General features: G+C 37.4%; 1 protein-coding gene across 6 annotated transcripts in view; it reads left to right on the forward strand.

Moving 5' to 3' along the window:
- The window catches only part of COBLL1 (cordon-bleu WH2 repeat protein like 1), an 84616-nt gene that overhangs the window by 39496 nt on the left and 17925 nt on the right, over positions 1–27195 (forward strand). For 4 of the 6 annotated variants that reach the window (XM_065637848.1, XM_065637853.1, XM_065637850.1 and 1 more), the window contains exons 2-7: positions 9141–9320; positions 14542–14743; positions 15655–15883; positions 17517–17555; positions 18432–18526; positions 18652–18891. In XM_065637848.1, coding sequence (XP_065493920.1) covers positions 9141–9320; positions 14542–14743; positions 15655–15883; positions 17517–17555; positions 18432–18526; positions 18652–18891 — 985 coding nt within the window. Of the gene's footprint in view, positions 1–7800; positions 7889–9140; positions 9321–14541; positions 14744–15654; positions 15884–17516; positions 17556–18431; positions 18527–18651; positions 18892–27195 lie in introns of those variants that run through there. The other 2 variants (XM_065637849.1, XM_065637852.1) reach the window with 2 other exon arrangements.

Here is a 27195-nt window from a genome sequence, read left to right on the forward strand (position 1 = left end):
ACCCAAATTTTGTGTAGAAACCTTGTGTGCCTGGTAATAACTTAGTGCAGATGAATAGAATGTGACATTTCAACTAGCCAAACTCCAGTTAAAAATTATTATTTTAATTTCCAACAAAAAGAGAGGTGCTTTTCACAAACAACAGCAAACTGTTCTTTGACTGTGATTTTTAAACATTACCTTGTCATATATTCCATTAGGTCTAAAATTAAACACTTAGTATTTTTCAGGAGCTGTAGGAAATAAATTCCATCTAGATTCTCATTTATTGAACTGATATTGAAATTCAGTAGGCCTACTAAACCTTAAAAACTTCAGGTAGAAGTGATGACAAGTTAGAGACTCTGTAGAAGTCTTCAGATAAATGTTAAATGTTTTCAGGTTAATCTTAGTGTGAGAATACCAGACACGGTGAAAAAGCTCCATTAGGAAAGAAATGAGAATAGTTCTTATTTGAATTTCATGTTTACAGTCCCATGTGGGTCTCTATTCGTACGAAACATCAGCCACTGATGTGAGTAGGAAGTTCAGACATTCAGTTAGAGGGTAGGAAGAAGGGTTTCCACTTTAGAAACTGCTCATTATGGTCTGCTGATAAACAGAATTGTGAGACTTATAACATCCAGAACAAATCTTAAAGCTTTGGAATATTGTCTGGTCTAAAGGATTGTGATTAAGAAAACTATATTGTTTTAAGACTTTCGTTAAAATATTAATGTGGCCAAGGCATTACAGTATTAGAAGAGAAAGTAAAGTATTGCTGAGAAGTCTCTTCTGTGATCCAAATGTAGTTATGTGAAAACAAAGTAATCAATATTCAGAGGAAGACACAATATTACGAGTTTTGTGATTTTTTTTTTTTTTTTTTTTTTATATTCTTGGCAAGCAGCGCTGGAATTGAAAGTAGAAGTTGGATGTGCCATTTCAGCGTTTAATTTCCTTGCATAAGAAAAACTTAGAGACAGTTTTATGTAAGAAGAGAGGAACAAAGAAGTTTGGTGTATATGTATAGCCATAGATCTTAAGCAAAGGTAAAGATTCATGCTGAGTCCAATGATTGTATACCTATTTCATGTAGTTATAAAAGGGCGAGTCAAAGCTGGGAGTGGTTGTAATGCTTTTGGTGTCTGTCATTCTGTGCTACTTGTTTGAGGTGAGATGTCTGGACTTCTCAGTTTGATCGTCTTTACAACAGATAAACAATAACCAGGAAAAAACAGTTTCTGTTATTTCCTTCACATTTTCAGCATTTTGGTTTGTTTGGTTAGTTTGCTTAGTTTCTCTAGTCTGTAGTTTATTTCAAACTTGGTTCTTGATCTCCTTGCAGGTGCTTGTGGTTTGCTTTCCCAGTTTATCTGAGCCTTTTTCGCTGTTCAGATGTTCATTTGTCTTACTCTCTTGGTGCAAGACCCAAACACACTATGGGCTCTACCAGCAGACAGTAACTTTACCTCAAGTAAGGACACATTCTCAAATGGGAGCCCCTTAACTTGATCCATTACATGGGCTTCTGCTGTAAGCCCTGGACTCCTCTAAGGGCAGTTTTCAGGAGTACCTCACTTTTGTATGTTAATGCCCACCTCAAGGTGGGAACTCTGCTCCTGAGGAGCAAGTTGATTCATTGACTGTTAGGTCTGGGAGTTTCCCTTCAGAGCTCTATGTGCTTAGCAGGTCTTAAAGATTCAAGGAAATGTCTTGGTCGTTTCGTGTACCTCTACCATGTAGTGCCTGTTTCCCACTATGGGACGGTCCTGGTATGAATTGTTTGTAGCAGCTTTAGGGCAAACCAGCGCTGAATATCTGGAACTGACAAAGGGACGCTGAAGAAAATAGAAGGAGGAGTTGAGATGTTATATGGGTCTCTGAATGGTTTATTTGACACGCTATATCTCAGAGGTTTTCTTTCATCTGGAAATGCTCCTAAAAGCATACTCTTATCTGCAATCATTGTTCTCCATTAGATTTGACTGATGGCTTGTGGTCTTACTTGGAGCAGTATTAGAGCTAAACCTGGGCCAATGCAACTGCAAAGGCAGCAGAAGGGAAGGAAATTTAGGGACTTCCCATTCCAAGCCCTGATCAGAGAATCTAAGCAGTGAACTGTAATTTGCCAGTGAGTGTGCCATGACATAAAATGTGTTGTGTAGAAGCAACTGTACTTTCTCTGGCAGGAGCATTTTGTGAGTCCTTGTTCTTACTGAACATTAAAATACACAAACTTTTGCTGACACTAGTTAGTATTAAATTCAGTTGCTGAATCACAAGAACAATGCAACTGTGCAGAGAGTGTTTGATACAACTATAGAATAACTTTTGACTTCTCGATCTAAAACTTTACGTGATTGAAATATATCTAGAATTCCTTTCAAGCAGCTTGTTAGAAATGTGTGTGTGTGGAGGAGGTAGGATGCAGCAAACAGCAGTGAAAGGTGGTTAAGATGTAGTGTAGAAAGTTACAGGTGATGTTCTCACTTCAGTTTTCTGAGCATCATTAAGGGGGAGAATCTCCAGAAGCTTATGAACAAAATAGCCTTTCACATTTTTGGAAAAAGTTAAAAGTGTTGGTTGGTGGTTGTGCGTGTGTGTGAACAGTTCCAATTTGTTGGGCAGTGTAAAGGAAAGAGACTTCCAGTCTGTTCTTTTTCTGTCAGCTTCAAAGTTGAGCTGAAAGAAGCCAGGATGGGAATGGGTGAATCCAAGGCATGAAAGAGAAGTCTCTCTGAAAATGAGAAAAAACAGATAACCTTGTGTTGTGGTATGAAACAAATACTGTTTTAAAGACACGCTACCAATTGGACTCATTGTCAAGAATTGCAAAATGTGAAGATACGTGCTTGCAGTAACCATGTACATATGCTGTTGCAGCTATACGTAATATGACGCTGGTGACTTTAACTGATTTCATACAATGTTTCTACATAAAGATGAACAGATAATTTAGGGATTCAGGAATTTTCTGCTCTTGGTTAACAGCACACAGGAAAATAGAAACTCATGTATTGTACAATGCTAGCTGTTAAGTAAGATTTTGATTTTAAATACAGATTTCTAAAATTAAATTTCTAATGAAAATATATACCTTATTACACATTACTCATTGTTAAATTCTGTGTTTTCACTGATCTCTAGAAGGTTTTTTTGCTTTAAGAGACTAGAGGGCAATTATCAGATCGTAGACAGGAAAAAAAGCTTTATGTGCATAGAAGATAAATCCTGTGCTTATATGCAGACTATTCTGTTGTGCTGGTGGGATAGGTGTAGGAAGGGAAGTGGTCTTTTTCTTGAGTATTTTCATTTCAGACTATCACAAGGTTAGGCAGAGTGGCTTTATAAATCTCTGTATCAAGAAAAGCTGTGTATTCCAGTTCTCAAACTAAAAATAAAAACAAACTACATGTGGAATAGATATGTGAATGCGATTGTTAGTATTCCAATTAAGAACAATAAAAATAAAAACTGAGCTGCATTTCACTAAAGGAAAGAAAACAAAAATATCACCCATAATTATACCACAGATGAATCTGGCCTTTCAGACTGGCCTGTAGACAACAGACACTATTGTAAAATACTCAATTTTTCATGTGTTTGATTATGTAATTATCAAGTCCCAACTAAACATTTATGTCTTATGAAATACCTTTTTTTTTTTTTTTTTAAGAGGCTATTTATATATATGCCCTGAAGCATATAGCAGTGATTTTTTGAGAGACTTGCATTGATAACTTCATTCATTTGCTGGACTATGATGAACAGAATCAGGCACTAATGCTGCAATTGTCTCCAAGCTTTTTCCTAGCAAGTAGTGTTTGATCTTGAAGATGTGCAGTGGTGATGCTGTGAAACTGGAATCCTCAGAAAGGGAACTGAATGAACAGGAGGAAAGTTGGTACTTTTGCGATCTTTGCTTAGTATAGGAGATAAATTTGCTCTGTGAGTGTTAAAGATGAGTATTGGCCTGGAAATGCTTATAGGTGAAATTAGGGACTTAAACGTTTTGTAAACCTCTCAGCCAAAACTGATGTATTGTTGTAAACAAAACAAATTAATGTACCTAATGTAGGCCTGAACTCTTGTTCAGCTGCTCCTTGGTTGGGCAGATGATGTTCAGGGTTTCAGGTGTCTGCTGCTAGAGCGTAGCAGTGGAGCAGCATTATTGTCATAATTGAGAAAACATTACAATAATTGCTTGGGGTGAGAGGTCAAAGGCAAGAAAAGCTCTAGAAGAAGCTTTACTGGAGTGACCTTTGTCCTCTCTCGATAGGATCTTAGTAGAGTTGATCCTTTTCTGACTTTGAGTGAAAATAAAATCAGGTGCTGTTTATTCTTTTTCCATATGTAATCTTGTAAGGTTTAATATAAAAAAAAAAGTGTAGTTGCTCTTTGTATAAACCAGTGTTCTTCATGATGCTATAAGTCAGATTAACAAACTTAAGTCTGTTGATTGTGCAGTAGAAAATTTTTATTGTACTATCTTCAGTGAACTCTTTCAGCACCTGAGAGATGACTGAAATGCAGGTGAGGTCCCTTATGACCTTTCCTGTGCTAGGTGATGGCTACAGAAAACTTGAGAGATGGTTCAGATGTTGGAGGTTAGATCCAAAGTAGTTTCAGTGAGAGGGCTATCAAGCTGTATTTGTATAGTGCCTCATGTAATTGTGATCAAGACAGGAAGTGCTATAAACATTAATATTCCTTGATACTGAGATTTGAAGAGGTGGATTGTTTATGCCTTTGGTTGTGCACAAATCGAGCAGATAGATTTACTCTTTCTTTTCTCCATTATTTTTGGGAAAGGGATCCTTACCAAGAAGAAGTGCTGGTGATAAGTGGAATATCCAGGTCACTCTAAGTTCAAGTATTTCTCATGATTTTAAGAGCCATTGTCTAGTTACTGATAGTTAAAGATATATTGCTTGTACTTTCTAACAAGAATTGAAAGCTTGTTAGTTTTTAAAAAGGTAACATCAAATAAATAGATGCTTTATTTACTTTATTTTCAAAAAGGGTTTCCGCACATTCAGATCACTGACACTATTATTTGTTTCCAAAATAGGAAATATGTTGAGATACAGCAATGACACTTTATTTTGTAGAAGAGGGGTCTGAAACATGGAAAAAGTTGACTTTATGGCCTTGCATTTGATTTTAAAGGACATACTGTTTTTCTAAACCCAATGATGAAACCTATCTGCATTTGGCCGACAGAATTCTTTAATTCCTTTAGAGGAGCTGTATTCTGTCACAAAGACTGGTGGGAATTGCAGGTGGGACTTCAGAAATTTCAATTTCTAAGATATGAATACATCTTTTCTTTTGGGAACAATAAAATGCCACAAGATGAGGGCTCGCTGAAAGACTTGGCATAAGCAGTGGGCTCCAGGTACACTGGGAACAAGGGAAATGCAACTTCTGCCCAGGCTGCACCAGGCTGTTTGTGTGAGAGCATGGTGAGTGTACCTCTGGCTGCCTCTTCCAGGGCTAGGAAGAATCAGAGAAGAAAGATTTTATTTATTTATTTATTTATTTATTTATTCCTTCTACTTTGTTTCAAGCAATTGATTAAACAGAAGATGACATTCAAGCTGTTGCAGTGTAATAGGTAGCTGGAATTGTTTGTCTGGTGATAAACAGTGGGGAACACATCCCTTCAGATGAGTTGAGATTGACAGTTTCAGTGTCTGGTGCAGGGAAAGTTGGTCAGCTGTTGGTGTGGGACCAATGGAGACAAGAAGGAGCGAGGACCTGTGTCAGATAGGATACTGCACCGCAGTTTCCAGTGGAATTTTTATTATGATTTTGGCCTTATTTGGTTAAAATTTCTGACCCCTTTGATGTTATAGCTAAATATGCTGTGCATTGATTCTTCCCAAAGCTTTCCTTTAGTTCTGTAGTAGCCATGAAAATAGGGTCTGATTTTAGTTGTTCTAACTCCTAATGTTTATTTTGAAAATCAGAATAGATCTGCTTAGCTCCTGGCACATCTGGAAGCTGTCTGAACATGAGAGGTGCTGGGAGTGAGACCATTTACTGAACACCTTTTTTCTGACCTAGTGTTATTTTTATATGTTTGGGAATTTATTCTCTTTGTTATGGTTGTATTGTGTTTTACTTAAAATCAGGTGTTTTCTTCTTTTCACCTTAACCACTCTCTCTTTTTAGCAAATTAATTGAAAACCAAAAGCTTTTTCAGTTTGCTGAGTACCTGGTAGAGGTGAAGCGGCGCAAGAGAACTGGGCTTTTGTTTTTTGTTCTTTGCGATGGATAAGTGTTTGAAATGATGGCATAGACTTGGAGTTACTTGTATAATACTGGGTTTACTTTTTGGTGTTTGACTAAAGTGGCGTGTGGAGGATGCTTTTGTGAGAGAAATCACCTGTGTCAGCTTCTTGGAGGGCCCATGGTATGAAAGAGGAGGGGAGGGTTTGTAGGTTAGAACTACTCCTGTAAGTGTATTTCCACCATCCTGTCACTTGCTGCTCTTGATCTGCACCTATGGATGTAATCACAGCACTTTGATTTGTTCTCGCTGCCCAATACCGGCTGTGGGGTGCTGGGAGCACAGGGCTTTTGCTCCCCGTCAGGCACCTCTCCTGTGATGAGGCACAGACACAAACTCAAGAAAAAGCTGAAGGACCAAATGTGAATACTTTGGGCTAGGAATGAAATGAGAGAATTGGCGAAAATGAAGAAGAGACGTGATGTCTGGAAAGAGAAAATGAAAGTATTGGGATCTCTGTTGTTTAATAAGAGGTTGCCAAAAATGCAGCATAACTTGTGACAAGGTATATTTGGAGATTTTCCTCCTTTGTGTGGGGTGGGGAACGAAAGCATAACTAACCGTACAGTGTGAAGCTGTGCTGGAGCTGGGGAGGGTGTGCTGCTCTGCGCTGGTGGAACTGGAGAGTCAGCCAAGCTTGCTGGACTGCCTGACCCCGCCTGTGTGTGCAGTGCGTGTGTGTTCTTTAGAAATACATGGAACTTCATCGATCTAGCTGTTGCAGACAAGTTTTGACGAGTATTTTATGAGTTCTAGCTCTCTGCAGTGTCAGTTTAGACACTGTCTAAATAAAGCTGCATTTTACTGATGTGAACTGTGCATTTATTGCTGCGTGTGATTAAGTACTCTCTAGTTGTAGCAGAGTTCCAGCAATGAAATTGTGTTCATCTGCTTAATGGAAAATAGAGTCCACTAGCCTTTAAAGCAAAACTTTCTGTGGTGTGTAGCCTTCAAGGATTAAACTCTGAGTTAAGGTGTGATAGATATCGCTTAACAGTCATCTGAAGTCACTTAAAGATATAAGAAGGAGTACAGAAGGAGAAAAGCCATATTGCTTTCATTTGGATTTTTTTTCCAGTATTAATTGCGTATCATAGGGTGAGATTTTTGTTGAGTGTGTGGTTTTTTTAATTATCATTAAATAGTTGTATTGATGTTCTGTATTGGCTAATAATTTCTTTCTGACAGTTATATGAAAGCTTAAAATCGTGCTGGCAAAAAAAAAAAAGGCAAGTGCGGGGGGAGCAAAAAAAAGTTTGATTCATACATTTTGCTATGTTCACGTAACCCAGAAACAACCCAGCTGAGTTGCTACAGAGACCAAAGTTAAATTTGCAGCTAATGCCACATGTCTCAAATTGTATGTGGAGTGCACCAAAACTAATTTAAAACATGGAGAGAGGAGGTATAAATTTTGGCAAATCCTCACTGAGCATGTTTGGACGTCTGTGAATGTCCCCGATTAGCTCAGAGGTGGTGAATAGTTAATTATTCAGCACGGAGTTCTGAAGTTCAAAACTCTAAGCACTTTCAGCAGCAGATGGGTCATGTGAAGTCTGGTTACACAGTCATCTGTTGCAATGCTGCTCTGGACCTTGTTTGCTCTGCATTGTGAGTGACTTTAAATTTTGTTTTCCCAAGAAAGATGTGTGTTTCTAATTGTCGTATGCTAGATCTTTTGTTTTAATTCTGTTGAACAATTATAGAAGTTAATTTCTTTGATTATATTTAAAGTAAACAAACTTTGTTACAGTTCCAGAATCTAAATTGCAAGCATATTTTTGGAACCTTTGTGTATTATATTTAAATGTATTTTACCTTTCTGTGAATGAGGGTCCATTCACACTTTTTAAAAGAATGTTTTTAAGAAATTAAGAAGTTCTTATGAGGTTAATGCATCTCCACAGTGTGTTTTGGTTTTGTTTCTAATGACGATATTCTTAAAATCTTTTCTTTCTGACAGTATTGGTGCATTGGGAAAGTTATTGGAATAAAAGGGGATGCTGGACTATATGTTATAGGATATGAGAGTCCTGCCCTCTGAGTTTACTGTAACATAAATATATTAAGAGATGTAGAGAGTTTTCTTTTTATACTATTTTGGAATTTCTTTTTTTCCTAAGTTAAATAAGTGAAACTTATCAGTGATCAGTTTTTGCGTTCAAGAGTACACTGGCTTGTCACTAACATGGGAAAGGATAGAGAGAAAATTAAAATAGGAAATTGGCAGAGGTGACAGGAAAATATGAAAGCATATTGTGACTGAAATTTCAAGAAATATTACAACACAGTAGCATTGGTTGTACTGCTATTTTATTACTGTATGGAAGTAAATAGACTAGAGCTGGTAGGATTTGTTTGAATGATTTTTATAATCAAAAGAAAAATTCGGGGAGGAAAACTGTGAATTGATTATTCCCTCACCTATCTATCCTATATATTAAACATACTGTCAGTGCAATTTGGCTTCATACTGCATAGCACAGAATTTCTGTTTACATTAATCCAGTAAATCTGTTTGTAGAATGCACGAATTGGGTCCTTTGCTTAACCCAAGGGAGAAAAAAAGTAATTTACCTTTTTCAATGTATACTAAAAAACCCTTTTTGTTTTGTGCTTGATGTTTATTGGGCCTTTTTTTTTTTTAATATGATAGATACACCTTAGCCTGTTGTATTGACTGTCATCACTTATTGTATATTTAAAATGTTCTCTCATCCCTTCCTTGCACGTATTACTCACACAGTCTGAGTGAAAAGAATTAAGTGTGGTTTATTCCTGCTCTGAGACTTACTAGTTTGCCAGTATGGAATCGTATGTATAAATACATACTTGATCTTTGATTTTTATCCATTTATTTCAGAAGAAAATCTAAAGCGCCACCTCCTCCATCTGAAACAAAGCCTATTGCTGTTTCTCCATTTGATGACACTGAATCAGCCAACCTCGTCATGGAACAGAAAGAAAATGTGATTGATAAAGACATTGAACTATTAGTAGTCCTGCCAGGAGATGTCATCAAGTATACTACAGTTAACGGGAGGTAAGTTACACAGAATGACATTTTTATTTAATTTTCTTTCCTTGCTCTAGTTTACTTCAACCCTCATCCAGGTTTTAATGAGACTGTAAAATACCTGAGTTGTTTAAGCCTGAGTATTTTTGGGTAGGTGTGGAAACATATACTTCATACATTTACCTACCTTTTGGGAAGGCTGTTTTTTGAGGTTCAGAAATTCTGTATGGCATCTATCACCTACCTGTTCTTCCTAGTCACTGCATATCTTCAGAACAATAAGGCTTTATACAAGTCACTGAATTTTCCCACACGAGTTTTCCTTGTTAGACCTAAAGATGGGTTTCTGCACTTGCTCAGCAATACTACGTACAGACTACTAGCAGTCCTAAAAAAAAAGGTGTCATCACTTTAGACAAAATCTATAATGCTTCAAAGAAATAGTTTCTAGCTACAGCTTTGGAAAACTTTTTTAAAAATCAAATGTGTTTTGCTTAAGATGGTTTTAATTTGAAATACATATTTTAGTCTGCTAATTGATAGTATAGATTGTGCATATAACTCTGAAGTCACCTTTAGTTCTGAAAGACCTGGACATCAACTGGTGAATCAAAATCATAAATCCTGGGACTTGAAATGTTACTTTAATTATCATAGCAGGTCTACTAATAAAGCTCCTAAGCAGGGCCTTGTAGGGATCACAGCAATTAGGATGAGTGTGTGTTGCTTTCCTAAACTGAAATAAACTATTTGTTTATGGTGCTTGTGTTTGTGTGTTACCAGTGCCTTTGCTACTGAAAGCAAGCAGGCTGATTGATTGATTTATTTATTTATACCAGGTAATGTAAGTGTTTAGTTACACCTGCTTTACTTCTTAATGATAGATAAAGACTTTTGTGGCTCGAGTCTGCACATTTTATCATTCACTGGAGTTCATGAGGTGGTTGCTTAGACTTGAAATACCAGCTTGTTCACCAGAGCTGCAACAGAGGAACTTCTGTGGGTTTTTTTTCCCCCCTCCCCCCCACAAGACTCTATGTGATTTTTCAGGATAACTTAAAGAAATTTTCGGAAATAATTGGTGACTGCTATGATGCTTTATGGTGTTCTTGCTAGTGTGTTTACAGCAAGGAGTATTGTTGTCTATAGATATGGTGCCTTCCTCTGTGTTTAAAATTTCTTAAAGGTGAGACTCCACGTGTACACTGTCAGGCACTTCTGTTTCTTCTTTTCACTCCTTTTGGCCACACTCACAAGTACCGTGTGCCCTCTGTCGTGCTTTGCTCAGCACAAAGAACCAGAAAGGAATGTTGCATATATCTTCACTCCGTCAAATTACATTGTGTATAATTACTCAGTGTTCAAGGCAGGCCTCACAGGCTTATCAGGAATCGCAAACATTTCCCAATCAGTTTTATTATCCCACAGTTATTGGGTTTTTTTCAATCAAGATACCATATGTGATTGATATTTCATAAATGGCTCTCTTGCAAATAAGAGCCTATGTTAGCACTGCTGGGCTCGCTCAGAATGAGGAGGGTAGCATGTTTAGGGCTTTGCAGTTTCAGATGCCTTTCAGAGAGACCTTAGCTTTGCTGAATTTGTTTTCTTAGAGTCCTTTGTGAGTTTTCATTTGATCCATTCTTGAGTGTTTTCAGTCATTAGGGTATTCTTAATAAACTGTTGGTTTAGTCCGTATAGCTAGCTAGTGAATAACAAGCTTTGTGATGTTGCCCTGCTTTTCAAAACCTATTGTACTTATATTTGTTAGTAACAAATTCTGGGGGTTTTGGTGTTTTTTTTGGTTGTTCTCCATGAAAACAAATGTCTTTTTCCTCTTTAGAGCATTAGTAAATATTTTTGCAAGGAAGGCCATGGAACCATAGGCTTAAGTAATCAGAGATCTGTAGAAAGCCAAAGTGTGTGTAGAGTTTTCCCCTCTTCTTCTTCCTTTGTTTTCCCCTCTTCTTCCTTTTTTCCATTCCATCCCTATATAGGAATACTTTTGGTGGTTACTGACAGATTTCATTCAGTGGTGCCTCCTGTGAGTCCCATGATGGGAAGACCTTGTTCCTAAAGTTTGATCATGTAAGAAACTTAACCTTTTTGTTGTTGTTTGTTTGTTTTTAAGTTTCTAGCCCTTGTTTTTGGAGAGGAGTGTAGAAACGATGCAATTTTCCTTTGAATACTTGGTTCAGTATTTGAAGTGACACCTTTCATTGTTGGTTACAAACATAACATGGTTTGATACTTTCTAGGTGAAGGTCATCATTTAACTATCACTTATGTGATGTAATGAGACACCACTATTAGTGACTTTTTATTGTAATTTAGTCAAGTAGGAATAACCAGAGGAAAATAGATGAGGGATGAAGGGGTGCAGGAATATGTCAATAAATTTACGAGCAGAAATTTCCAGGACTGTAATGAAGTTAAAGAAGTTGCAAATAAAGATTTTACTGAAATTAGATAAAGGAAGATAAGCAGGTGATGTACTCCAAGACAGCTGATGGCCACTTCTTGGAGTTTTACTGAATATTCCTTATTGAAGCTGTTAAATTTACTGTGATATATGTATTCTTCTACCTGCAGTCCTTGAAGGCTATAGCAAATAATAGTTTTACAAGTCTGGAGGATGTGATTACAAAAAGGATTACTTTTGCTGTAGGAACATCTGTCCAAAGCAGTTGTTGAAGGTGTCTTGGCCTCCAGTGGAGTGCGGGACTTCAAGTCTAACATCCTTCAGTCAAGCCGGTCATCTCTGGAAGTACCAATGGAAAGCGAATTTGTACTGAATCATTGTTTTCATGTACTAATTTGCATGTACCTGTCTGTTGTTTGTGAGCAGCTATGTTTGTCACTTATCATCCTGTCACTTCTTGTGCTTCTGGTTAACAGGAGGTCTTGCTCCTGTCGCTGTGGTGCATCTCCATAGGATGGCTTTCTGTGATCTTTGCTTGTGAGTTCTTGTCCTGGTCATCTTCAGGGTTCTTACCCTTCTCCAATAGCGGATGGCCAGAGGACGGGCAGTTTTTAAAGCTAGTCAGTGTGCGAAAGTATACCAGAAAAAAAGTAATGGGTAACTTATTGGACAGGCTGATAAGCAGAAAGGTCACTGCAGAAGTAGTGCCTGCTGTCTCCTTGGGCTCCCCCCTCCCCTGCCCTGCTCTGCCCCCAGTAAAAGGGGGGAATGACATAGTTTGCATTTGCAGCTCTTTTCTTAGTAGAGTGAGGTGGATGAACTTGTTCTGTAATGGGTTAGAAGTGCAAGAAATAGAGTAGTTCCTCCTTCTTCTAATTGGAGCAAGCTGTGATATATGTGAGAGAAGAATTGAAATAAACTCTCTGGATTAGCTATGTGAAAAGGGAGGAACAGCTATTTTTCTGCAGCGCTCAGTGCATTTCTCACAGTATTTTTCAGGCTGATATATATCATCTAGATGAAGGCATAGGAGCATATTATATTCTTCTATACCTCTTCAGACCATCCGATAGCTGCTTTTTGACACCTTGGAGCATCAGTTCTGTATGGTTTTTTTGTTTTTATCGTTCCTCCTGCCTTTGCCTCCTGAGGCAAGCATTCTCCTGCTGCTTAAGCAGCCAGAAACTTTCCTTTGGGGGAAGAAAAAAGGTAATAGGTCTGCAGTAACCATACCTGTCAGCTTTCCAACTGTTTCCATCTTTTGCAAGTGCAGCATGTGCACCAGAGTCAAGCCCTCCTTCTAGAAATCAGAAGACAGTTTGCTGAAGGAACACTTGTTCTTTAAGACCAAGTGAAAACTGGAATGATATTCTAGGGTTAATTAAGGGGGGCGGAGGGGACAGTGTTCACAGTAATTTCAAACATTGAGTCATTCTCAATTCTTTTTACAGAACTGTATCATATTAAAGGTCTGTTTTAACTTCCTTCTTAATAAATGTATTGGCTATCTTTATAGTATCTTGAGTTTTGCTTAGTTTGTTGGTTCTTTGTAGAAGCTATCTATTTCCACATTTGGCTATGCTACCAGAATACTTGCATCTGTTATGAGATTACATCTAGAATTTAAGATTTCTGATAATATAGGATTTGGCTGGTATAGTTTTAATTTTCTCTTAGACACCTCAGTGTTCTTTTCAACATAGGATTTCCTTGCTTCACGGACTTTTAAATTATTTTTGTAATATCCTTGTGAGACAGAGAAGCTGATAGATTCCCCTGTTTGTAGCTGTAACTGAGAGATGCAGAGGGTGTCAAAATGAAATGTTCCTTACAGATGATTACCCAACTCTAAAAATTATGCAGGAATGACTGGTTCCAGTGACCTGATAGTACTCTAGCCTCATGAGTTGCTGTAACATGCAAAGTTAGGATACTCTCCTTACCTTTGGTTTATTTAAACTGCTATGACACTTCTGCTTATACTTTAAATAAAATTTTAATAAATATATTCCAATTGCAACTGGGAATGTTCAGCCTATCTTAATGTGCTGTTCTGCATGTTCTTATGGAGCACTGAGAGAACGAGGGTATACAGTTAGTGACTACATACAAAAAAGCTTGCCATTCTTCATTGTGAAAGGACATCTGTTGCATCACACAGAGCTTCTCAAGAAATGGCATTCAACTACCGTATTGTCATTTAACTTCTTTTCCTCTGTCTGTATTAAACACGTGGCTCTCATTTTGGGATCACTAATGCAAGACCTGATCAAAAGGTGACTTCCTCAAACTTCATTTCTCCTGCTTCCTCCAAATGGCTCATGCTCAAGATTTCTGAAAATAAAGTGCCTTGTAACTTCAGAATGGATATGAAAATTTCAGGCTTTGGAAGGATACTGTTCTTAATGAATAGCACGGCATTTATCACCACTGCTACAGTTTGCACTAAATGTCAAATGAGGTGGCTAATGCACATCTCCCTGCTGACCTCAGGAAAAGCATCACCTCACAAAGCAAAAATTTCCCCTTTCTCAAGCACTTGGCATACTTTTGTGTAAACTGATTTCATTTTCTTTTTAGTGGTGTGTTTTGGTTTTTTGTGGTTTTGGTTTGGTTTGGTGGGTTTTTGGTGGTTTTTGGTTTTTTTTTTTTTTAGGCTTCATGCCTTTTTTTTTTTTAATGTTGAAGATATTTAAAGTTGGTGTCTGGCGGTAATCATTTAGTCATGGAAGGGAAAAGATGACTTGGGTTAAATGTTTAGCAGCACGCTTTGTTACAGCCTGCTTAATTGTCATCTGCTGTGACAGTTCCATTTGTCTTTTACAGGAAGCCCATGATGGACTTGCTGATCTTTCTCTGTGCACAGTATCATTTAAATCCATCAAGTTACACTATAGAGTTGGTATCAGCAGAAAACAACCAGATTAAATTCAAACCCAACACACCAGTGGGAATGCTTGAAGTGGAAAAGGTGATTGTAAAACCAAAACAAATAGATAAGAAGAAACCTGCTCCGGTTATACCAGAGGTGAGAACTAAAATTAAAGCATATTGAGAAATTAGAATCGGTATTGTATTGTTCAGTAAGTTAAATTGGTAGCTCAGCCTCTTGTTTCAGCTTTTCCTGTTTTCCCTTATTGTCTCACGATGCACCCCTGTGAACTGCTTGGCTTCATGTTCTTTGATAACCTCCTCTTAGGTAAAATATACCTCAATTTGTTGCAGCAAACACTGAAAGAAGGAAACATTACAATATTATTTGAAATCCCACACTTTACTGTCCATTTGACAAATTCTGCAGATGTAGTATGGCTGAATACAGCCTTCCACAAACTGAAAACCAATAACATGTAAAAGCTGTCATGCTGTGATATATATGCCCTTCTGATTGTGTGTTCATTTTCCTTTAATACATACTGTACCTTTTTGTTGTTACTTGGGTTTTTTTATATACCCTTAGGAAGGCAGGAGCTTTTAGGATACTATAGCAGCTTCTGCCTACATCTTTCCTTCCACCTTTGTCTGTGTGCTGTATAGAAGAATACTGTTTTTTGATTTATCTAAAGCACTTACACAGGGCCAGGGGAGCTTTTCTGCTGCTCTTCTACCTTTGTCCTACACACCCACACACAGATGCGCTCGTGGCTTCTTAGCTGACATGTGCAGCCACCCAACGTAACCCAGGTGGGTGTCTCGCTCCAGGCCCTGCTGGACCGGCACGTGGCAGGTGCCAAAGAAGAAGCCAACTGTTTCATGAGTCCTTTTCGTGAGTAGAAGGGAATTACACAATAGTTCTTATTTTCTCTTGTAATGTTACTGAATCTATAACTGGTGAAGTGGACCATAAGGTCAATTCCTGTGGTTACTCTAAGGCTGTTATAGAAATGCTAGTTGTTTCAGAATTTTTTCTGGTATTTATTGGAATTTTCTTCTCTTTAGCAAACAGTAAGGGTGGTGATAAACTACAAGAAGACTCAGAAGACAGTAGTAAGAGTTAGTCCACATTCGCCCCTTCAAGAACTCATACCAATTATCTGTAGTAAATGTGAGTTTGATCCTTCACACACACTGCTGCTGAAGAATTATCAGTCTCAAGAACCCCTTGATGTGACAAAATCTCTTAATGACCTTGGACTGAGAGAATTATATGCCATGGATATCAGTCGGGGTAAGATAAATTTTGTAAGTTGCAGCCATAGAAAAATAATTACTTAGTATTTCAAGAATGTTTGTGTTTTGTTGGGGTTTTTTACTTACAAATAACTTAGTTTCTAGCAATTTAGTATATATTTCATTAATCTTCCACAAAATTGAAACTGGGACAAGTCTACCTGTACTTATGTTTGAGAAGTGTACTTCTAAAGTGTTTGGTACCAGCAAAGGTGGCTAAGTACAAATCACCACTTAAAAACAAAGCCTTCTTTTCCCCCAAAACCCAACACCACTCTATTTCCCTTAGCTCATAGAAAAGAGGTAGAATCGTTATCAGATGAAAGGAACAGAAGCATTAGAGAGATTCTAGCTTTGTTTTAAGATGATTTTAAAAGTGTTAGACTATTCTGATGGTGTTTATGTACATTCCTGAGTGCTGCTTGCTAATTTGATAGATTGTGAAGGAATAATAATTCTCTTTTTAATTGTGGCCCAACAGGCACACAATGAACTAACTAACTTATATTTGTACAGACACTCCTATGCCTGGTTTTATCTTTAGCTGTAAGCCTTTCTTTTTCTTGAGGGGTTTATTGTACTGTGATTAAAAATTCTATACAGTGTGGTTTGTTCTGTTTCAGACATTTCTCACAGGAAATTTTATCTCAGATTGCGTACTTCTGTTCTTGACCACTATTCTATTTGCTTATTTTTCTTTCTGCTCTAAAAATTGGGTTTTTAGAGGGTTTTTTTTTGTTTGTGTCTTTCCTCCCTTCTACCTAAATATGGTAACCTTATCGTTTGATGGCTAGAGTTTCAAGTTTTTTCTCAGTTACTTCCCAAAGGCCAGTTACCTCGAAGAACAGGAAAATGTCAAATTTGGAAAAGATGTCCTTTTCCCATGGAGAAAACAAAAATGAAATGTTTTTTATTCACTGGAAAACAACATATTTTTACTTGCCTAAACATGTTACTTGGACTACATGTGCCCAGAGTGCATTGTCTTGCTGGCAGGGCTGCCTTTTGCACGGTATGATCTGTGCTTCATTTGAATCAACAGCCAAAAATCCTGAGGAGAGAATACAAGGGCATAGACCCTTTTTACAAGGTGGTGCCCGGCTAGGAAATTTAGATATACTTCAGTTCTCTTGACACACAGTAGTTCAGCATTTCAATTTTGCAGACAACTCAAAGCTTGGCATTTTCAGCTTTCTTTATGAAAGAAAATGGTAAGGTATATCTTTACTGAACAGAATTTGTTTTATTCAGAATCTTAAACAGAATCTCGTTTTATTCGGATTATATTTTAATTATATATTCCTGTTTGTTTTCCAAGTTTGGCCTGCCTGATAATCCAAAACTTACAGAACAATCTATTCTGTATACTAGTTTTCCTATTTCTTTCAGAAATAGAAGTGGACCCTCTCTCCTTATTTACAAGATTCCAGTCTGTGTTACATGTCTTTAGGCTCAAGTTCTTAAATAGCATATAGCCTTAGGTAGTAAAGAAACATCCTTTTACTTCAGGAAAGTACCCAGTTACTTTTTCCTAATGTTGAAGATTCAGCTTGGCTTTCTGTGTTTGTAACTTATAACTGCATCCTTCATTCAGGTTCATATTTTCTGTCTTTCTTTTTGTCTTTCTGTAGCCACATCACCAGTTGATTTAAATTTACCACCTTTGCAAGGTACGATTTACTGAAATAGGCGGTGAAACTGTAGCACTTAAGTGACATTACCATCTGCTCCTATTATAAGATCTGCTTAACTATGACATGAACAATTATCTCTGTCCTATCATAAATACGTATTTTAAAAGATAATACCAAAGTAGATATACCCAGCTATATATAAAGTATTTCTGTATTGTTTTACCTTAGACTGATTGATTAAATTTACAGTCATGCTTATATTGATACTTGTACCAAGACCCCATAGTAGCCTTGCTGATTTTTTTTATTGCTTATTGCATTTGCATCCGGTGGGATTTCTTTCAGAAAGTCAAATCTAGTAGCAATTAAAAAGAGACAACCTTTAGATTTACAATGCGTCTGCATGAATAAGATGATGGAGGAGGATAAATTCTGCATGGTACCAGAATGAATGGACGTGACTATTTTTACTGTGGCTGCCATGCAGTTACATGTGCAGCCCCTGTTGGGTGTTTCAGTGACCTTCTTCCAGTCACACCACATGCAGGCTTGTGCCTGACTTGTCCCACCTCACGCTTTGCCATGAATTTAAACTGTCAGGAATTGAGAGCTGGAGAAGCTGATGCTCTTTTTACCTTTTACAGCCTTTGTGATATTATCCATGGCTGGATTACATGCTGGGGGTATTAGTAGCAGCTGAAGCTCATCTATTCTGAGTTCTGAGAAAGACAGAAAGAACATGGATGGTAGGAAATGCATTCATTTTGCAGCACTTAGAAAACTGTTAATATAGGTGATTTATGGTGTGTTTTGTGTATCCTTCCAGGAGGCTTATGACAGTGAAATATTAAGAATGCAGAAGTAGTAATCTATGCAATAAATAACATCTAGGACTATTGTTTTCTATTTTAGATTCCTACCAATCTGAAAACTTGGATGTTTTGAAGGAGAAAGAAAACAAAGGATTTTTCAGCTTTTTTCAGCGAAGCAAGAAGAAAAGAGAACAAGTAAGGTGTAACTTTGTACAAGCAAAACTTTTAGGAACAAATTCATATTGAGCAATCAGTACTGTTGATTGCCTTCCAGAAAGTATAAGTAACTTGGATTTTTTTTCTTCCCCCTGCACCCCAAGGCTGCCAGTGCCCCAGCAACTCCGCTGATGAGCAAGCCAAGGCCAACATTTATCACAAGATCGAACACTGTCAGCAAGCAGTATGATACAAGCACTCTGCCATCGGAGATGCCGAAGAAACGGAGAGCTCCTTTACCACCTATGCCAAATTCTCAGAGTGCTCCCCAGGAACTTGCACAAACCCAGGTCAGACCAGCATCTGAAATTGTGAAATCTAACAGCCTGGATGGGAATGAACAGGTTAGTCACATTTGCTTCACTTCTCTTAAATCAAGAAGTTTAGACATAATTATACTGATAACCTTGTTAATATCTGCTGAGGATTGAAATAAATGGGAAATAAAAGTGTAGTACTTGCTATTAAAAATTTTAGTTTCAAAATAACTACAGAAATGGAAAGATGCATTCCTTTTAAACTTTATATCCTTTATCCAAAGTAGCTGCTGTATTTTGAAAAGGCAAAACCAACTTCCTATGTAAGTTGATATTGTGAGCACCTTTTCGTTCTTTTCAATGAATAGTTAATATATTTAAATGTGAGAACATTGTCTCCCTTTATCATATCTAGTAATTGATGTTTTGATATTTCCATTTATGTTTAATGTTTTAGTTACATGTGATAACAAGTACTTTGTTCATTACATTACTAGAAAAAGGTAGAAGTCTTGGGGAAGTAGTCTTAACTTTCTGGGAGCCCAAGAACATTAAAGTAAGGCTTTATTTTAATCAAATAGGGATGTATTTAATGGAAGCTATGAGATGTGGGCTACATATTTAAGTAACCTATATATTCCATGCAATGCAGAAAGTCTGCCAACAGAACCTGGGAGAATTGATGCATTAAGTACTATCCTGGTATTGCACATATTGTCAATTGTGAATTCCAATCGAAGAACAAGGCTAAAATTGTCATGATTTTTTTTTAAATTTTCATACTTTGCTTTGAAAGCAGTATCTGAAGGTGTTCTTTAATAAATGAGGCTATTGACACACTAGAAAAACAAAATGCAGAACAAAATGAAATACAAGTGTGAGGAATTGATTTTTGTGTTAGACTCAGAGACAGGAAATTTCAAACTGTCTTCCTATATCTTTGTACAATGATTTACTCTTTCATTGATGCACCAGAACCACAAGAGAGCACTGTTTAACAGAAGTTCTGAATTTGTGTATTGTGGCCTGCTGAAAAAGCTTTACCATTTGAAGAAGACAAAGGTTTCTTTCTGTATTTTAATGAAATAAACTTTTTTTGAGAAAAAATCGTTATCTTTTTTTACCTCATCATGTTTGTCTTTTAATTGAATTCAAATTTTTTTGAAAATAATTTATTAATGTCAACACACTTTAACTGATTAATATCCTATTATGTCTAACAGTAATGTATGACTGCTGGGCTAGGATCTGTCACTCAACAAAATTGCTTAGATTTATTATTTTGTACTGACATTTCTTATTCATCTGAAGTGATTTGACTGAAGTTGAATAGCTCCTGAAGAAGGGACAGAAGTCCGGATTAAGTTATATTTTTGTGCGTGTTTTCTATTTTGTACTACTTTGTGCAGGTCCCTTAGAAATTAGAAGCCTTTGGCATGTGTTTAAAGATGACTTCTGTTTCATTCTGATCTGATTGCACAATGATTTATCAGATAATACAGACTTTGGGACATAAATGTGGGCAAATATTTGTGCTTTGAATTGTATTAGTTCATGTAAAATATTTAGTCTTTTTTGTATCTACTTTCCAATAAATATCACCTAATGAATTAATTTGGACTGCATAGTACCTACTGTTCAACTTGATCAGGGAACTCTTTGGAGGGATCCAGTGTGAAACTTCCTTGGACGATAAAGCTGCTCCTTGGAAGAGTGCTGAGATATTTTCAGAGCGCCTTCCTGCAGCACAAGAGTGGCCTGTTCCCCTAAGTGGGAAAAGGAGTAGACATAAAAATAAACAGTCCCACTTAAGTGTGCTACTGAGAGAGCTCAAGTGCAAAAATAAGCATGTGAGGGATGAAAAGGGGACAGAGCAATTCCCCAAAAGAAGAATACAGAGGTACTTCTTGGACATGCAGAGAGATGCAGATAGGAATGCAAAGGCAAGCCTGGAGCTCAAAGCGGCAGGAGATGTAAAGAATAACAATAAAGGTTTCATAAGTTAGTGGCAAGCAGAAGTCCACAGATGGAGGATGAGGTCATCTGCCTTTATTTTAGCAAGGTGTTTGTCAGAGTCTACCACAACATTTTTTGTGGAAAATATAGTAAGGTATGGACTAAACAGATGAACCACAAGACAAGACAAAAACTGGCTTAATGGCTCAAATGGTGGTGGTTAATGGCTCACTGATTGTCAAGTGGAATTTCTGAGGAGTTGGTAGTATGGCCAATATTGATGGATTTGAATGCACCCTCAACAAACTTGAAGTTGGCACCAAACTGGGCAGAGATATAGGTGCACCACTCAGGGAGACAGTGACAGGCTGGAACTGTGTGAGGTTTAAAAAAGATTAATGTGAGATTCTCCACCTGGAATGCTGTAATCCCAAGCACCAGTACCAGCTGGGGTCTGGCTATATGATCTGCCTTGAACCCAGTGTACTCAACACTTTTTAGGCCACACCTGTACTACTCTATCCAGATTTGGTTCCTGCAGTTCAAGATGGAAATTAAAAACAGGCAAGACTCCAGTGGAGGGCCACCATGACATTTAAACATTGGAGAATGTAAATATTCTAGTGAACAGAAGGCTTGGATGGGATCTGAAAGCATTCTTCTGATAGCTAGAAGGTGTTACAGGGATAGTAGAGGTTTACTCTCCACAAAGATGTGTGGTGACAGGATAATGGCCAACGGGCACTGCTTGCTTCAGAGGAAATTCCATTCAGAAGAAAACTAATCACTGTGAGAATAACTGAACATCAGAACAGGTCACTCAAGAGAAGTGGTAGAAGCTCCCTCACTGGAAATACTCAAGCTGTATCTTGACAGGTTCCTGCAATAAGCTAATCTAAGACCTTGCGTTCAACAGAACACAGATCTCCAGAGATCCCTTCCAACTTAAACTCTTCTGTTTCACGTGGGTGAATCAGACTCTTGATTTTCAAAACTGTATGCACATAATTAGGAGAACAGAAAAAATATAATATGGCTCCATCACTAACAGAAACCAACTAATACTTGGTTTTGCTATGAGATCAAGCACTGCTTGAGTAATGCTGGCAAGGGGAAGATTTGGAAGCTTACTGCCGCTGAAGTCTGTAAAGTAAACAAAAAGGCATCTCTAGCTACTGAGACTTCTGCTTTCCCTTAACTGTAAAATAAAGGACAGTTCCCTTAAAAATATTGGGTATTAGGCGAAGGACAATGTAAAATAATTTTATTTGAATAAAAATGTCATTTACAGGATTTGCAACTTTGTAAATGAAATTGGACACTATTTAAATACATAGTAAGAATCAATATTTATTCCAATAATTGACATCCTACATACTGAATTTGAAATGAAACATATAAGCACTGTAGAATCAAGTCAGTTTTGATGATTGCACAGCATTTCTTCATCTGCGTCATGTGCATTAATGTTTTCTCAACACAAAGCGACCACTTTATACTCAATCCAAGTCAGTTCTCAGTAGTGTGGCAAGTACTATAGTTGCACTAGACCACAATTATTTAATTGTAAACAATATAAGAATTTTGTCTCTTGTATTCCCCATTGTTGAAAATGAGCATTCTGCTGGTTGAATTTGAAGTCTGGTTCGGGTTGCTCAGCAGGCCGATCAGTGTCTTTGCTGGGCTATTTAGCATGGCTGGGAGTCTTCCCATTAAGTTAATTTACAAAACTGTGAATGTACTTTTTTTTTTCTTAAGGGTTACTTTTTATCTGCTTTTGCCTAGCAGTAAACATTTCCTTGCAAATCATATTGCTTTTAGGAATGCCTAAGTTTTGAAGCCTTGACCTTCAGTTTATTTGGCAGACTGGATACATACTTTATTTCTTCTGTGGACCAGGATGACCTTCTGCATGTGCCTTATTATGGACAAATCTCTTTTGTAACATCCACAAAGAAGACGAAGTGAAATGCCGGTTTTGCCTGGGTAAACTGTTTGCCTGGTAGTAACATCAGACAACAGTGAAATAAGCCAACTTTAAGGGAACAGTGTTCTCACTGTTGTCGTTCTTCAAATTCACAGTGTATTGTAGTCCAATTTCTCACAGTATGAAAAAGGGTTTTAGTGTTACCTCCTACAGCTTCTCCACTTCTTTTCCCTTAAAAAAGAAACTGCTTTTTCTTTATGTAAGCAGTTACATTCTGGTATGAGGGTTGGAATTTTTTCTGCCTCAATTTCAGACTGATTATATAATCAGTTTTTTGAGATATATCCCTGTTATTAGGGGAGAAATTAGTACAATGGATGTAAAAGTAGCTTTTACAAGTTACTGCGTAGCATGATTTGCTCATTCTTTATGAGACTTGGAAGGTGAGTAGTACAGCTTAAATACTTAATGTTTGTCTAGCAAATTTCTGTGTTAAATCAGATTGGAAATTAGCATGTTAGTCTCTAATACTGAAATCCCTCTCTTATTTGTCAGTTCTAATTTTGGGCAAGATGGCTCTTGTCAGAAGTATGTTTAGAACTAGCAAGTTTAAATACACTTGCAAGTAGAGAGGACTCTCAAGGGTTTTTGCAAAGTGCTGTTCTATAATGTGGTATGTGTATCTTCACAGTTTTCATAAAAGTAGATGCAATTTTCTAGCAAAAACATTTCTTTAAAAGAACATTTCTTTTAAAAGAAAAACATTTGATTATGTCCAAAATGCCATTGCTGATTTTCTTCCTAATGCTTGATTTATAAAAATTAGACGGTGATATCTTCACTTTATCCCATGTATGTTTGTCTCCTTATGCTGTTTTCAGTTATTGTAAAGGAGCATACATAAACTATGCTTGGGTAGGAACAATTAAGTGGAGATTTTTAGTCAAAACATTTTCAATTTTAAATGATAGATAAAACTTCTCAACTGTAGAAATATAGTTTGCTTTTATTTACACAAGCTTGAATCCTAAAGAAATTTAAATCTCCAGTCTACCCCCTTAGAAAAGAAATGGAAGAAGCTGAGAGAACAGAAGGATGGGAAGCAGCTAAACCATAAAGTATTTCTGAGAAGACTTATTAGCAACTGAACGGAACGGCTTAGTTAAGATTTCAGAGAGGGCTGAGTTCCATATTTAATAAGTTCCACCAGAGGCTCAGTTGCCTGAAACTTGATGGTCAGCCCTTTAAAGGAGAGGTTGGGCAATGATGCACTATGGACTTCAGGGGGGTCTTGAACAGAGCCATTGTTACCTGGGGGAAGACAATGCTCAGGACTGCCTGTTTGCTCTTGCTGAAGTTTGCATGAGGATCATTTGATATGATTCGGAGTTGGCAGTGAACATTGCACGAATCTGCTCTTCAGTGTACCAAATGCGTAACCTTATCCCCTCATGGTATTGACTTCTGTGCCAGCAAATATATCGATTAAAACATAGGAGAGAATAGTAATATCAGGTGCATGGACAGAATGACACCAGCTGAGTTTCTCCAAATATATTCTGTATGCCCTTCCTTTCCGATAGGTCAGAGATCTATTCCTTTCTCTGTAATACTTTGGCTAAGTTTAGGTAGTTTGGAAAGCCTAAGTCATGAGTGCATTAGTCATTTTAAGAGCAATTTTTTTTTTTCTGCTACTCTTTGGCCATATATTTGTCTGCAAACTTGTACAAAGGGAAGAAAGAAATACTAGCAATATGGCTCACACCATGCTTTGATATCCCAGTTGTCTGTATATCTTCTGTTAAACCTAGTTACCTGTGGAGCAGAAGAGCGAGGTACTGGTGGTATGAAAATGTGTACATAGTGACCCTTGGTGTGAGGTCTGCTTTCCAGCACACTGAAAGGCTCCACTACCACTACATTCTTTCTCTAGTACTTTTTTTTCCTCCTTATTCCAGCTGCAAAATTACTGTGGCTTAATTACCTTTCCTTTGCTTTTTGAAATGATAAGAAGCGCCAGGCACCGTGTCTGCCACCTCTTGCAGAGGCTGGAACTTGGGAAGCACTGGCCTCTACAAGTGTCTGCTTGGAGTGGTGTGGGGATTTGGTGCCAAATTTGTCTGTACACATTTGAGGCTAAAAAGCTTCATATTCACCCTTACTTGTTCCAGGGTGAGGAGGGCATACAGTGTTAAACATGGAACTCCTGCATATGTTGTTGAAGTTACGACAGTTCACTGGTGTTTCTGCATAAGTATGGTTAATTACTTTAGTGATTCTAACATGAATTTTAATTTAAGTGTAACTGATAAAGAACTGGTTATCATTGGCAGTTGGTATGACACATGAACACCCAGATGTATATTCCATAACTTTGTCAGATACATCTTAATAACATTATTTTAATTTTTTTCCCATCTGTTTAAAGTACTATTTTCACATTACAGCCTTTGTTAGGATTTGAAAGCTCTTAATATTCATATGTTGAATAATTCCTGAGAAAATCTGTTCAACACTTGAACCTTAACTGGAACATTTAGTACTTTCTTGAAATCTCTCTTTGCAAATCGCTTGTTTCTTTGGATGCAAAGGGCAGTAGAAAGGCTTATAAAAATCTTCTAGTAGCATTTGTGCTGAGAACATTATTTCCCCCCTACACACATACTCTTTCTGTGCAGGAGGGAACTCTGGTGACATCTGTTTAGCGGAGCGAGTACGTGGGGAGCTCTGTGCCAGCCGTGTCAGCTGAGGGAGCCTGCGTGAGGCAGATGAGGGTGCAGAGCTTTGCACAGAGAAACAGCATCTTTGTGCAGGAATGAGGGGCTGCAGCCTGGAGAGCAGCTAGCAAACAGGACAAAAAGAGAACTGCCCAACAGCAAGAAGGAAAATAATTTGGCAATTAAAAAAGCCTCATTCGGGGAAATAATATTATATTTGACATCCCCTTCTGCACAAATTCAAATGCTGAATGCTATTCACTCATTGTCTTCTAGAACTATTTGGGAACTGTGAATAAGAAACTATAGAAGTGTAAAGTGATTTTTGTTGTGTCATATTTTAATCTAGAATCTGACTTGCTTAAAAACTATTCAAGAACGCAAGTATTTTTAATTAGGAGTGGAATGCAATGTCCGTATCTTCTGCTGTTCTTAAAAGAACATTTCACCTTGTGCTTTGTTTTTTCTCTCCTTAAAACTGAGTCCTGCTTCGCTGCAAAAGGTTTGAGTTGCTTCCTTTGGCATTACATTGATTGGTAGAAGATTTGTGTGAACATTTTGGACAGTGTTGCTCCTTACAGTGAAGTGAAGTATCTGAAGCATCTGTCATGCCTGCATCAAAGTGGGACAAACAGATGACTGAGCATGCCCAGGGCAGCTCAGAGGATGGTTTTCACTGTGCCACTTCATTCGTTCATTCAGGTATTCAATTGAGATCTAGCGGGAGCTGCCATGTGCTGCTTCACAGACATCTTGTGCCAGTATCTTTTCTCTTGTAATTTTCGTTATAGTTTCCATTGTGTACAATCAAATATTCTAGGTTTTGGTCTTCAATATCCCACTCACTTCAGGGTGTATTTGCTTGCTGATAGGTTTCTAAATGATAAGCATCTTATTCGGTGGATGTTGACACAGGCAACAATTCTGTTGCCAGTGATGTTTTTGAAAGGATCGTCAGTGAAACAAAAATTTGTAGGTGCATTTATACTATCTGTGTTCTTGATATTCTGTTTCATGAAACGGGCTGGTTAACTGAAGCACAGAGAGGTTTTCTGAAGATGACCCCACATCCAGTTGCCGTGAGAACCCTTCTAGGAAGAAATGAATGTCACTACTGGATTTTATTATATTGTCGAGTAGACAAGTGATAGGGATCATAATTACTACAGAAATAGGCACGTGTGTCTAGTGCCAAAATATACTCCTTTATTGCTCGGATCCTGAATGTTATTTTTCTAATAGATGTGGAAATACAAGGTTTCTTCAGCATAAGACAAACTGCAGCTAAGAGTGACAGCCACTGTCTTTATGAGACACAAAATGTATTTTTGAAACAATTTAAAAGGCAGTTTTATATCATAAAACTATGAAGTGTTCAGCAGGTAGCCTTTGTCCATTTTTTTAAATGGTTTTGATTATTTGTGAATTAAGATTTTTTTCTGTCTTTTGCTACAATAACGAGAACATTATTACAATTTCACATCAGTAGGTATTATAATTATTGCTGCTGCAATTTACTGCAATTGAACTTAAATAAGCATTATGATCATAAGACACTTGTACTTTCCAAGGTAAGTTTTGAAAGCTGGCATTCAAAAAATTTCTATAAAAGTTCAAGTATTTCAAGTAGAGAAACAAAATCCTAATAACCATGTATATAGCCCAATTAGGACTACTGTTGAAGGAACAGAGAAGGAAGCGTTGTGTCCTGTCATTGCAGTGGGGTGTAGGTGAAGCTTCTTTCCACAGTGATTTTTAACTACTTTTAGAAAAGAATTGTTTGGAGAATAG

The sequence above is a fragment of the Caloenas nicobarica genome, chromosome 6 (assembly GCF_036013445.1).
Source record: "Caloenas nicobarica isolate bCalNic1 chromosome 6, bCalNic1.hap1, whole genome shotgun sequence".
NCBI classification, from domain to species: domain Eukaryota; kingdom Metazoa; phylum Chordata; class Aves; order Columbiformes; family Columbidae; genus Caloenas; species Caloenas nicobarica.